A 15,057-nucleotide genomic window follows, 5' to 3' on the forward strand; every position below is an offset into this window, starting at 1 on the left:
TATTTAGATTATTTAGTTCAGGTAAACACATTTCTTGTATTTAGATTATTTAGTACATGTAAACACATTTCTTGTATTTAGATTATTTAGTACATGTAAACACATTTCTTGTAGTCATCAGATTATTTAGTACATGTAAACACATTTCTTGTAGTCATCAGATTATTTAGTACATGTAAACACATTTCTTGTATTTAGATTATTTAGTTCATGTAAACACATTTCTTGTATTTAGATTATTTAGTACATGTAAACACATTTCTTGTATTTAGATTATTTAGTACATGTAAACACATTTCTTGAATTCAGATTATTTAGTACATGTAAACACATTTCTTGTATTTAGATTATTTAGTACATGTAAACACATTTCTTGAATTCAGATTATTTAGTACATGTAAACACATTTCTTGTATTTAGATTATTTAGTACATGTAAACACATTTCTTGAATTCAGATTATTTAGTACATGTAAACACATTTCTTGTATTTAGATTATTTAGTACATGTAAACACATTTCTTGTATTTAGATTATTTAGTTCAGGTAAACACATTTCTTGTATTTAGATTATTTAGTACATGTAAACACATTTCTTGTATTTAGATTATTTAGTTCAGGTAAACACATTTCTTGTAGTCATCAGATTATTTAGTTTATGTAAACACACTTCTTGTATGTGGATTATTTAGTATGTGTAAACACATTTCTTGTAGTTATCACATTATTTAGTTCATGTAAACACATTTCTTGTATTTAGATTATTTAGTACATGTAAACACATTTCTTGAATTCAGATTATTTAGTACATGTAAACACATTAATTGTATTTAGATTATTTAGTACATGTAAACACATTTCTTGAATTCAGATTATTTAGTTCAGGTAAACACATTTCTTGTATTTAGATTATTTAGTTCAGGTAAACACATTTCTTGTATTTAGATTATTTAGTACATGTAAACACATTTCTTGTATTTAGATTATTTAGTTCAGGTAAACACATTTCTTGTATTTAGATTATTTAGTACATGTAAACACATTTCTTGTATTTAGATTATTTAGTTCAGGTAAACACATTTCTTGTATTTAGATTATTTAGTACATGTAAACACATTTCTTGTATTTAGATTATTTAGTACATGTAAACACATTTCTTGTAGTCATCAGATTATTTAGTACATGTAAACACATTTCTTGTATTTAGATTATTTAGTTCAGGTAAACACATTTCTTGTATTTAGATTATTTAGTACATGTAAACACATTTCTTGTATTTAGATTATTTAGTTCAGGTAAACACATTTCTTGTATTTAGATTATTTAGTACATGTAAACACATTTCTTGTATTTAGATTATTTAGTACATGTAAACACATTTCTTGTAGTCATCAGATTATTTAGTACATGTAAACACATTTCTTGTAGTCATCAGATTATTTAGTACATGTAAACACATTTCTTGTATTTAGATTATTTAGTTCATGTAAACACATTTCTTGTATTTAGATTATTTAGTACATGTAAACACATTTCTTGTATTTAGATTATTTAGTACATGTAAACACATTTCTTGAATTCAGATTATTTAGTACATGTAAACACATTTCTTGTATTTAGATTATTTAGTACATGTAAACACATTTCTTGAATTCAGATTATTTAGTACATGTAAACACATTTCTTGTATTTAGATTATTTAGTACATGTAAACACATTTCTTGAATTCAGATTATTTAGTACATGTAAACACATTTCTTGTATTTAGATTATTTAGTACATGTAAACACATTTCTTGTATTTAGATTATTTAGTTCAGGTAAACACATTTCTTGTATTTAGATTATTTAGTACATGTAAACACATTTCTTGTATTTAGATTATTTAGTTCAGGTAAACACATTTCTTGTATTTAGATTATTTAGTACATGTAAACACATTTCTTGTATTTAGATTATTTAGTTCAGGTAAACACATTTCTTGTATTTAGATTATTTAGTACATGTAAACACATTTCTTGTATTTAGATTATTTAGTTCAGGTAAACACATTTCTTGTATTTAGATTATTTAGTACATGTAAACACATTTCTTGTATTTAGATTATTTAGTACATGTAAACACATTTCTTGTAGTCATCAGATTATTTAGTACATGTAAACACATTTCTTGTAGTCATCAGATTATTTAGTACATGTAAACACATTTCTTGTATTTAGATTATTTAGTTCATGTAAACACATTTCTTGTATTTAGATTATTTAGTACATGTAAACACATTTCTTGTATTTAGATTATTTAGTACATGTAAACACATTTCTTGAATTCAGATTATTTAGTACATGTAAACACATTTCTTGTATTTAGATTATTTAGTACATGTAAACACATTTCTTGAATTCAGATTATTTAGTACATGTAAACACATTTCTTGTATTTAGATTATTTAGTACATGTAAACACATTTCTTGAATTCAGATTATTTAGTACATGTAAACACATTTCTTGTATTTAGATTATTTAGTACATGTAAACACATTTCTTGTATTTAGATTATTTAGTACATGTAAACACATTTCTTGTAGTCATCAGATTATTTAGTACATGTAAACACATTTCTTGTATTTAGATTATTTAGTTCATGTAAACACATTTCTTGTATTTAGATTATTTAGTACATGTAAACACATTTCTTGTATTTAGATTATTTAGTACATGTAAACACATTTCTTGTAGTTAGATTATTTAGTACACGTAAACACATTTCTTGTATTTAGATTATTTAGTACATGTAAACACATTTCGGGGGCATGGTGTTTCATTCCTGCCTCCGCCCTGTGTGTTCGGATGTTCTTCCCGTGCTTTGGGAGTTTCCTCTGGGTACTCCGGTTTCCTCCCCCAATCCAAAGGCATGCGTTGTAGGCTGATTGGCATTTCTAAACTGTCTGTAGTGTGTGAATGTGTGTGTGATTGTGCCCTGCGATGGGTTGGCTATCCAGGGTGTTCCCCGTCTCATGCCCTGAGTCTCCTGGGATAGGCTCCAGGCTCCCCGCGACCCTGTGCAGAATAAGCGGTACAGAAAATGAATGGATCGATGGACATTTAATACATGTTAACAGACACTTCTTGTAGTTTTTAGATTATTTGTGCATGCAAACACACACTTCTTGTAGTTATCAGCAGTCGAGGTGGAGGTTGAGGTGCATCAACTCATTATAAGTGAAATAACTGTTAGCGGAGCTCGTCACCATAAATGGCGAGTCCCAGAACAATGAGCGTCAGAGGAATTGATCAAGATTTCATAGAGGAAGAAAATCAAATAGTCTATTAGAGAAATATAGGAGTGGAGTCAATGAGGGATGCAAAATGAGGCATGAATGAAGTGAGGAAGAAAGAAGGGGAGGCAGACAGACACTGAAAGGGAAAAAAAAAGAAAAAATGAAAGAAAGAGAAATGCACAGACACAGAGCAAGTCTATTACTGCATGGAAAAAGCAATAAGAGTCAGGATCATTGTCCTGGTGGCAGGCAATTCATTGCACCTGCTCGAGGTGGCGTGGAGAAAAGAAAGAATTGAAATTCACACATGCAAGGAAAGAGGCCGTGTGGGAGATTATTCCACCACCGGCACGCCCGATCTTTCTGTTTGTCAGCATTTCATTGTGTGCTCCACTCTCAACCTGTTTGCTTTCTGATTGAAATACATGCCCGAGGAGATGCCTGAGGTTTACACAGTCAAATATTTGATCAAAAGCTTTAGTGCCAAGATATGACACGAGAATCTGTTGTCGAATAAGTCATCAAGACGACGTGGTGCGCGTTGTGTTGTCTCGGAATAAATAACGCTCGCGAGCGTGTCTAAATTCTCACGGGTTTCGTGTCAGCGTACAAAACGTGTTGTCAGGCCCGAGCTGCAAAATCGTTAGCAGGCGCTAATGTGTGGTCAACCTGCGCTCGGCTCGGAATGAGTGCTATGCTAATTGCTGTGGCAAATATGTTTTGATTGAGGATTGAGAGAGGTCTTTTGTGGCTGCGACTGATGTTTACCGCACAGACACCACATTAGACTATGCTAATGGAACACTCAAGCTCTCACTGGCAATTAAGCAGGTTAAGTGAGTCGCCGGTCTCGCTAGCATAGCGCTCTAATGCACACGGCCCCTCTTTTGTCCATATATATGTTCTCATGGACTCATTCTCTCTCTCTCTCTCTCTCTCTCTCTCTCTCTCTCTCTCTTATTATCATTCTTTTTAGCATGTATGTTGCACTGCAGCTTACCGAAGTCAGGCAACGTAGTTCAGTATGTAAGGTTATAGGAAAATAATCAGAGGCAGGGTGATGTGATGGAGCTACTGTTCCCACCCCTGAGGTGATTATTTTTCTATCACAGCACACCCCGAAGTCTTTTATTCCTCTTATATCACGGCAATTTGCCAACAGTTACGTCGTTTTATTTCTTAAAGAACGACACGTCATACTTTCTATCCATTTGTAGTTACGTTTAATTAATGCTGTAAGTTTAGTTCCTGTTATCACATACTTTACAGCAGCTACGAACAGTTATTCCTTCATCAGCATCTCTTTTTTTTTCTCTCTTTCCTGAAGTTAATAAAGCATAAAAAAATTTTAAAAAATTAACCCGGCTTGTCATGTTACATAGAATCTGCAAAGTATAAACTTCTCCATCCTGAAAACTTTCCTGTGATTGAAACCTTACTGACTGTTTCAAAGTGCTGACACTGGAGACTCCTTCCATGAATGTTAAACAGACGTCTCGTTACTGAAAGCTTGACCATATCAACAAGTATACTAAGACTTTATTAAAGAGACGTCGAGTTTGTCCGTCATAGAGGTCCCTGCGTACGTTGTTACTATAGAAACGATGACGTATTGGAACTAGTGCGTTAATAGCACTAATATAAACCCACGGAGCATGAACAATCAGAGCTGCTGTTAGAGAAAATTACTCCACACCTTCTGACCAATCAGGTTCGAGAATTCAACAGCACTGTTGTATAAAGCAGTAGATTATATGGAGAAACGTCAAGCATCATGATGTACAGTGTATGGGAGTGTTATTGGGCACTGTGCTTATGTTTTTATGTGGCAAATGAGCTTAAAAACTAGTTCTCAGCATGCTGTCGTCAGTTTGATTTATTTATCTATTTATTTACAAAGGTGGGAATCGCTACCCACTATTATCTATCCATCCATTTTCTGTACCGCTTATCCTACACAGGGCCACAGGGAGCTTGGAGGCCTATCACAGGGAACTCGGGGCACGAGGCAGGAGACACCACAGATGGGGTGCCCAATCACACACATTCACACACTACGGACAATTTGGAATCAGGCTACAACGCATGTATTTGAATTGGGAGGGATAACCGGTGTACCCAGAGGAAACCCTCGAAGCGGGGTTCAAAGGGGGTTCTATTCCCGCCGCTACCTTGTGTGTGTGTGGAGTTTGCACGTGCTGCGGGGGTTTCCTCCGGGTACTCCGGTTTCCTCCCCAAGTCCAAAGACATGCATGGTATTCCGACTGGCATGTCCAAAGTGTCCGTAGTGTATGAATGTGTATGTGATTGTGCCCTGAGATATATTGGTCCAGGATGTACCCCGCCTTGTGCCTCTTGGGATAGACTCCAGGTTCCCCTCAAGTCTGTAGGATAAGCGGTATAGAAGATGACTTGATGGATGGACGGACGTTTGAACGCTTGCTTAAATCGAACGAGTTTAACCTCAAGACCTCAATAAATAACGTCAACTCGGACCAAATCGCTCAGGGTTCAAAAGCTCTATGGCACTTATAAAATTTCACAGTATTATATTACACATTGAAAACAAATCTATTAAATGTATTAGAAATTGGTTTGTAAGTTGCCCTGGCTGCAAAGGGTTTGAGAAGCACTTTTGCTCCGAAGAAAATAAATAGCCTACTGAGTTCTAGGTTTATATTTGTAGTAATGCTGCACAAATATGTAGAGAATTAATTATCATTTTAAAACAGTCCAGCGGAGTATCTGCAGAGAACTCTGTAATAAATGCTGGTAAAGTTCACGAGCGATGAGGTGCAGCCCCGTGGTAGAGGACGTATGCTCTTTCTGCATGAAGTCGATACTCGTACAGGACACTTATGGAGCAAATCTGTAAACATGACCTTTATTTCGCTGAGAATGTGATCCGGTGTGCATGCAGTCGTGCTTTGGCTTCTTAAGTGTGCATTAATGTCCACTTTGTGGTAATAAGTGAGCATTAACTCCTACATATGATATTACAGGATTTAGACTTTCTTCTGATACTGTGTGTGATGATTACTCTGTGTGTGTGTGTGTGTGTGTGTGTGTGTGTGTGTTAGGTCTGAGCAGCAGCGAGTGTTGGCAGCAGCTCAAGGCTTCGTGCTTCAGCGTGAACTGGACTGCAGGAGACGAGCAGCTGGAGGTGATCAACGCCTCCACGGGCAAACGCAGAGACTGCGGAGCTCCATCACGACTCTGCAAACGTGCACTTTTCACGCGCTGGAACAGAGTCTACCGCAAAGTGAGAGCTGCTCCGCCAAACCAAACATCCCTCACCCCCACCCCACACATACACACACACCAAAGCAGAGGCTTAGCAGGCATCGAGGTTGAATTTTTTTGTGATCAAATGAAACTAAGTGGATGTGCAGAAATTCTCACTCAGCCTTCGTCAATATAAAACAAAACCTCTTCGCGTTGCAGTCACACGCTTCCTAAAATTCGTAATCGATGAAGTGGTTTGTCGTTTTTATTTATCCTCCGTTTCATTCATAATATAATGACGGCTAATGCAACATGACGGCGGTAAAGGTTCCGTGAGAAATTTCCTCCCCCTGATTAAAGTGTCCAAGCGTTCTGCTTCGGGAGATAATAAACAGACACAAGGGATTAAAAAAACAAACACGCGAACGAACAAATCTATCGATCCTTTAATGAATGAATGAATGAATGAATTAATTAATTAATTAACAGGGAGATTATCATTCTGCTTGTATAAAATGTGACTAAAATATAATAGGTTAAAATATATTGGGGGGGAAAAAAAAAGAATGTCTAAATTTGTTCTGAAAATCATTCTTTTCTTCTGGACTGAAGACTAGATTAGGAGGTTCTGTGGGGGGGGAAAAAAAAAAGAATAATTAGATGAAAGACTGCACTTCTTTCCCATCGTCATATGAATAAACTCTATGAATATACAAAAAGCAAAAAGAAACCCCCCACAGCCCCGCCCCCTTTCTAGTGTTTATAGGCTTTATTTGCATACTGGAACCTCATTGGTGCTTACATGTTATGACACCATAACATTTAGCAGTCAGATTCGAACTGCTTCTTGAAAGGATGAAGCAATTTATATAAAAAGAAAAACATACTTACACAATAAAACTGTATAAAATTGACTTTAAACCCTTAAATACCTTTAATGCCAGCAGTTCCAACAATTCAATTCAGTTCAGTTTTATTTGTATAGCGCGTTTAACGGTGGACATTGTCCCAAAGCAGCTTTACAGATGTATAGAAATTCAGGATATAGATTTTAAACGTATGAATTTGTCTCTAATGAGTAAACCAGAGGCGATGGTGGCGAGGAAAAACTCCCTGAGACGATATGAGGGAGAAACCTTGAGAGGAACCAGACTCCGATCCGGGAGTGCGAAGGCTGCGAAGTGCTTCCTCCGGGGCTCGTGAAGCCAGCTGAACACATCTTTTTGAACTGCTGCTCTTGCAGCATCAGGAGGCGGCGTAACGCTCTTAGGAAAGCGATATGCGTCCACTTCCACACGCATGAGTTCACAGAATCCCGTGATTGGCTAGTGTCACTGTGATTGATCGGGGAGAGAGAGAACGTCTCCCTTTCTTCTATCGCGACCTCCAGATGACGGGGCGAACGCTTTTCTGTTGCGGCATTTGCGGGGTTGGTGGATGGGTCGGTTGCAGCGTCCTGTTTTTGTTTTTTGTTTCTTCTTCTCTTTGACGAATGAATCAAAGCCTCTGCGGTGGCATTTTGCTTGATGTTAAACCCTGAAATGTCACAACATCATCTCTGCCATTTTGTGTTTTGAGAAATCAGCATTAAAGCTGTTATAAGTTTCGAGGTTTGGCGTTTTTACGATCTCTAACCATAATTTAAGCGGAAACAGTATGGAGTCGGAGTTTTTTTTTTTTTTTACCGAAAACAAGTCGGGATGTTTGTAATGAGTTTCACTTCGAGAGGGGGGGAAAAAAGAAAAAAAAAAAAAAAAAAAACCGACGACAACAAAACAAAACAAAGTAAAACACACGGCCTCATCATGGAAGTGTACAGAAGAGCTCCGGCTGCTCTACCAAATGGTGGCAGTTAAAGTCTAATGACTGTAGAGCTGGTAATCATCATGAAAAGCACTTGAGCAGCCTCCCATGGCAAACGCTCGGCAAGCACAGTGAGAGACGCACGAGCACACACGCTAATCTCCCAAGAAACTTTACTTTTCTCCATGCCTCTTCTTCATCTGCTGCACCTCTCCTATCTCCTATCTGTGTGTGTGTGTGTGTGTGTGTGTGCGCGAAAGTGTGTGACAAAAGAAAATGCACCAAAAAGCTCACAGAATGTTCAATTGCTTGTGAAATTTAAATGGGGAGATTACACAGCTGTTGAAGTTCCCGCTTTGTGCCGGCTCATTCGTTTTTGTTTTGCTCTCTCTCACTCTACTTTTTCTTTCTTCTGCAGCTGGTAGCGAGCGCTCCGGGTTCAAGCGCCGTCCCGCTGACGTACGGCGAGGCCAAGCAGGCGGCGGCGTCCTACCAGAGCGCGAAGGAGCAGTGGGTGCGAGCGCTGAAGGAAGCCGGGTTGGGGACGTGGGTTCGGAAACCGGCGGAACAAGAGCTCTTCATGCTGACGGCGTGAGACGACGTGACGACTCGACCACGGACAAAAATACGTCAGTATGCGAGAGTGAGACCGAGCGGGAACGTGAAGACTCGCTTTGCGCAGTCCGGAGGAGGAGAATGTGCAGAAGGAAAAATTGGGTTTTGGGAACGACGCTTCATTTTCACCTTCCAGCGTCCCCTTTCTGTACTCACCTGCAGCTGTCACACTCCAATAACTGTGTGTGTGTGTGTGTGTGTGTGTGTGTGTGTTAACCTTCGGCAAAGTGAAAGGTAACAGCCATGTTGTCATCGCTGGCCTGTTTCCGGATGCTCGTCCCCTATAGAGTTCTTCGCACACTGTCCAATTAAAGGCGCTGTCAGAATGATGCGCCCCTCCTCCTCTTTATTCTTTCACACACACTTATTCAAGCCTTACCTTTCTTTTTTTTTTTTTTTTTCTTCCCTTCATCAAGCACACAAGCTCTCTTGCTCTCACCTCCAAAAGAAAAAAAAAAAAGAGCAGGAGGGTGGTTTGACATTGCAGCGACAGGTTAATTCAAGCCCTTTTGTGTGCAGCACAGGGAATATAAAGAGACGAGAGGAGGAAATAGTGACAAGGTAACATAAATGGTGCCATTAAAGCACGGCAGGTCGGTACGGAGCACTCGAGCTGGTACACCTCACTGCTTTAATACCTTTCTACACATGACGTCCTTGTGTTTTCTGGGGGATTTTTTTTTGTTTCTTTCTTTCTTTCTTTTGTTGTGTTACTGTACTAAAGTACTAAAGGTGCGCACGGCAGGAGTAGTGACCCGGTTAAAAGTAAAAAAAAAATAAATGAAAAAAATAAAGGGGTGAATCGGACACACGGGAGCGCTGTGGAGAAAAACTCGACATGAAATACAGGACTTAATTACCGTCGTTCATTAAAGCCCCGTTCATGAGGTATGAAGTAGGACAGCTCTATAGCTAGTGTAAAGAGAGCTAGACGTTACGAGACGTAGGCGGACAGCTGTAGATTTCCGTTCCAGACTGGGGTTTTGCCACATGATGTTTTTGCCATGTTTAAGTACTGCTACACAGTAATATATGTTACAGTCTTGTGGGTTTTTTTAAGCTTGTCATCAGGCCAGTGTGTTTATCAGACGAAGACGCTCGTCTTTAGGACTAATTTCATCCATAGTTACACGTGGAATAAGGAGGGCATGGGGCGGCTCATTTTATATTATATAAAAACATTACAAGACATAAATATGACCCGTATTTCTGTCATGTTTACAGGGGAAAGGAAAATAATGTAATGGAAATTTAAATAAAATAAACAAAACATTGTCATTTAAAATAACAGACCATGATAAAAGTCATGCAGCAAAAAAAAAAAAAAAAAAAAGTGTCAAAACCGTAAATAAATCCTGATTCCGGTTGAAGTTACAAGCAGAATCTGTAGGCATAAATATGATGTATAATCATACAGGGCTAAAAATAAATCAAATTGAAAGTTTAACTCAGAATTATGGTGCACAGTGCAATTCTATCGTCAATCCATCCATCCATCCATCCATCTTCAAGCGCTTATCCTTTTCAGGGTCGCGGGGAACCTGGAGCCTATGCCAGGGAGCATCGGGCACAAGGCGGGGTACACCCTGGACAGGGTGATTCTATCATCAAATGTTAGAGAACTGATAAATAAATAAATAAATAAATAAATAGGTCTTAGATGAAGCCTTTATCAGTATTTATTTATGATTTATGATAATGGCCTATTTTATTTAGACTAATATTAAAAATATGATATATATATATATATATATATATATATATATATATATATATATATATATATACACACATATATACACATATTATATGTATCATATTTTCAATATCAGTGTAAATAAAGTAGGCCATTATCATAAATCATAAATTATATATATAATTATACAAATCTCACTTCTCTGTCTCATTTTTATAGAAAATAAAATAAAAATAATGGGAATTAATGGGAAAAAAAATAAAAATAATGGGAATTTGTTATGCAGAATAACAGTCCATAATACAATTCTAACAACAATTGTTAAAAACACTCTTAAAATGAAGGAAGGAGAAGAAAGAATGGGGGGGGGGGATTCATGAATAAATACTGATATTGGCCTGAGATGAAAGTGAGATTTTTACAAAAGAAAAATAAATCATTTTAAAATGATTATTTCGAACAATACGTGAATAAACAAATAAATTTAGGGGGGAAAAAAAACACCAATAAACACCGGTATAGGTCTCAGATGAAGGTGGCTCACTTTATATCAAATAGAATTAATGTTACATCACATGTTAAAACACATTAATGTGTGCGCAAAACAATCTCTACAAATATTTTTACATTACTGTGATCATTTCCGTTTTCTTCGGTATTTTAAAAACCCTTTTAGTGTTTGGTATTATGTATGAATATATGTCATGTAAAAAAAAAAAAAAAAAAAAACATGAACAAACTTCCATTTCTATATTAGCTGTTTGCTCATAAGGTCACCTGTCAATCAAACTCAGTGGGTGGGATCAGCTATTATTATTATTATTATTTATTTTTGTTTTGTTTGACAGACGAACACAGATGCGTTTCGTTTCTTCTACTTTTGCCCTCTGTACTGACACACACGTTTTTTCACACAGCAGCCTGATAAATAACTAAAGCCTGATGATTTCTTGTCTTTTGGTCATGTTTAGGACTGTGTGTGTGTGTGTGTGTGTGTTAGTATTTAACCTTCAGTGATGACACAGTGTGTGAAGCAGGATTTAAAAGCGTGTACTAGCTGTAAGAGCGCCCCCTAGTGGTGCTGGTGGTACAAACGTTCACTCGATCCTGTGTAAATGAGCTCTCTGAGCGGTGCATGAATCACTTTGCTCCCCACTTCAGTGTTTTCCCCCGAATCTGTGATTAACTGTAGACTGATAATGTAATAGGCTGATGCAGTAGATTAGGATGGAGAATGTCGTCCTCCATCACGGTCTTCCCCGGTCTTTTAAAAAAGAAAACCCACGCTGATCCACGTAGCAGCCACGTTAAAGGGTGATGCACATCATCCCTGCTGTATCCACACTCCTTTATTATCCTCGCCAATCACAAATCTCCTCCAGAAAGTCCCAAATGGCTCTCAACTCAAACGTTTGATTTTATTTTGTGTGTGTGCGTGCGTGTGTGTGTGTGTGTGTGTTATTTATTCCCCTACCGAGTTTACACTGATCTAAATGATTGATGAAGCATCTCAAAGGAAAATAAAAAAAGAATAATAAACCCACGAAAGTCAGTAGTAGGCATGACCGAATGGCAATATTGTAAAATTCTCTGTACATTTTGTAAACTTTGTAAAAAAAACAATGACGTAACAAAACCTTACAAAAAACAAACAAAAAAAACAAAAAAAAACAAAAAACAATTGAGGTGTCTAAATAAGATGTATATTTAATTCTGCAATTATTACGCTGCTAAGATCTGTACATTGCACTTCAGTTGTACCTTAAAAGTGAATGTTTATGTGAATAAAAACAGCATAAAAAAAACAACTTACGCGCGTCTCTGTTTTGCACGTTCAGACAAAGCGCTGAAACGCTGTTGAGATGCTCATATGAATATTCATATCAACAGCCACTGAATGTACATACGGGGAACGGTTTATACTTTTACACCACGATGCAAATGTTCCTCTTTCAGCACTGTAAGTTAACATGAGAGTAAACAGAGTACAGATTTTCATTTGCAAGATTTTCTACCGAAGGAATCTGGATGAAATCCGAATTTCGGACGACTGTGAGAAAGAAGAAGGGACGTGATGACGTCCTTCTTTTTTTTAAATGCTAATTGTATTATTTATTTATTTATTTTTAATTTTATTATTTATACTAGAGCATAGTCTTGTACTTTTTACCTGATTGATTTTGATAAACTACTGAAGCGCAGTTGAATTTTTAACCAAGAAACCTGAATCCACACACACACACACACACACACACACCTCGTTTTACTACTAGTATTTATTACATAAGCAATAAAACACTCACAGAATATAAAACACAGAATATAATCAATGTTATTGAGTTACTGTTGCACGCTGTCGTCAATTCATTACCTATAACAGCACGTCCTGATGTGTTTTATTTCTCTTAAACCACAGCGATGAACCAATTATTACAATTCTTTGCTTCGGTCCGTTTATAGAATTATTTAATGCTGTGGAATGTCCGTAAAACAAGGTTTGGTCCCGTTATCCCTTATGTTATAGCAGCTATAAACAGTACATTCTGTAGGTGTGATTTTTACTGTCTGTCGAGGTTATTTAAAAAAAAATAAATAAATAAAAATAAAAAACGCAGCTCGTCATGTTACTGAGAAACTGCAGGTTAGCTCTGACTGATACAAAGCACTGAAACTGGAGACTCCTTCCGGGGATGTCACCATATCTGTTACGGTACCTTGTGTGGAGACAAGCGCGGGCGGTGCAGTAACAGGAAGACAAGGATCAGGCTGAAGACGAATTCCAGAAACAGACGGAGGTCAGGTGATCGGGCGAACAATCCAAACTGGGCAAGGCAGGGAATCGTAATCCAAAACAGGCAGTGTATCAGAGAATCAGGGAAATCCAACACATAGACAATGGCTTGGTGAACGACAGAGTTACGACTGCTGAGCGTTTACTTCGCAAACCTCCATTGTTCTCGGCCTGACGTAAATACTGCGTCTAAAGCAGGTTAGGTAGGTGGTATGTGTCGTAGTAACATCCACATGAATGCCAGGACCCAAAGTTTCCCAACAGAACATTGCGCAGAGCATCACACCGCCTCCACCAGCTCGCCTTCTTCCCATAGTGCATCCTGATTCCGTCTCTTCCCCGGGTAAGCGACACACTCGCACACACATGCACCGGGCCGTCCACATGATGTAAAAGAAAACGTGATTCATCAGACCAGGCCTCCTTCTCCCACTGCTCCATGGTCCAATTCTGATACTCGTGTGCACACTGTAGGAGCTTTCAGTGGTGGACAGGGGTCAGCATGGGCACTCTGACCGGTCTGCAGCTACGCAGCCCCGTACACAGCAAACTGTGATGCACTGTGTGTCCTGACATCTTTCTATCAGAACCAGCATGAACTTCTTCAGTGCTACAGAAGCTCTTCTGTGGGATCGGACCAGACTGCTAGCCTTCACTCCCCATGTGCATCAATGAGTCTTGGGCACACATGACCCTTTCACCGGTTGTCCTTCCTTGCACTGCATACCGGTAACACCCCATAAGACCCAGTCCTCTAGCCATCACAATTTGGCCCTCGTCAAAGTCACTCAGATCCTTATATTTAGGCATATTTCCTGCTTCCAACACATCAACTTCAAGAACTGACTGATCACTTGTTTGTCTGATATATCCCACCCCTCGACAGGTGCCACGGTGATGAGATAATCACTGTTATTCACTTCACCAGTCAGTATTTTTAATATTATGGCTGATCAGTGTATGGTTGATGTTATTTAGGTTTCTGTCCTTGACAGCACCAGCGAAGGAGGCGTGGCCTGTGTGTGTGTGTGTACTGTATCAGTACCAGTGAAGGAGGCGTGGCCTGTTTGTGTGTGTGTGTGTGTACTGTATCAGTACCAGTGAAGGAGGCGTGGCCTCTGTGTGTGTGTGTGTGTGTACTGTATCAGTACCAGTGAAGGAGGTGTGGCCTATGTGTGTGTGTACTGTATCAGTACCAGTGAAGGAGGCGTGGCCTCTGTATATGTATACTGTATCAGTACCAGTGAAGGAGGCGTGGCCTGTGTGTGTGTGTACTGTATCAGTACCAGTGAAGGAGGCGTGGCCTCTGTATATGTGTACTGTATCAGTACCAGTGAAGGAGGCGTGGCCTGTGTGTGTGTGTACTGTATCAGTACCAGTGAAGGAGGCGTGGCCTCTGTGTGTGTGTGTACTGTCTCAGTACCAGTGAAGGAGGCGTGGCCTCTGTGTGTGTGTACTGTATCAGCACCAGTGAAGGAGGCGTGGCCTCTGTGTGTGTGTGTGTACTGTCACAGTACCAGTGAAGGAGGCGTGGCCTCTGTGTGTGTGTACTGTCTCAGTACCAGTGAAGGAGGCGTGGCCTCTGTGTGTGTGTACTGTCTCAGTAGCAGTGAAGGAGGCGTGGCCTGTGTGTGTGTGTACTGTATCAGTA

The 15,057-nt window shown here is 38.7% G+C and overlaps 1 protein-coding gene across 1 annotated transcript in view; it reads left to right on the forward strand.

The window, feature by feature from the left end:
* Positions 1-10,412, forward strand: part of adarb2 (adenosine deaminase RNA specific B2 (inactive)) — a 93,497-nt gene extending 83,085 nt beyond the window's left edge. Inside the window, exons 8-9 of the mRNA XM_053636493.1 lie at positions 6,357-6,538; positions 8,723-10,412. Coding sequence (XP_053492468.1) covers positions 6,357-6,538; positions 8,723-8,899 — 359 coding nt within the window. The 3' untranslated portion in view covers positions 8,900-10,412. The remainder of the gene's footprint in view (positions 1-6,356; positions 6,539-8,722) is intronic.
* The last annotated feature ends 4,645 nt before the right edge of the window (positions 10,413-15,057 follow it).

The sequence above is a fragment of the Ictalurus furcatus genome, chromosome 1 (genome assembly GCF_023375685.1).
Source record: "Ictalurus furcatus strain D&B chromosome 1, Billie_1.0, whole genome shotgun sequence".
In the NCBI taxonomy this organism is placed as follows: Eukaryota; Metazoa; Chordata; class Actinopteri; order Siluriformes; family Ictaluridae; genus Ictalurus; species Ictalurus furcatus.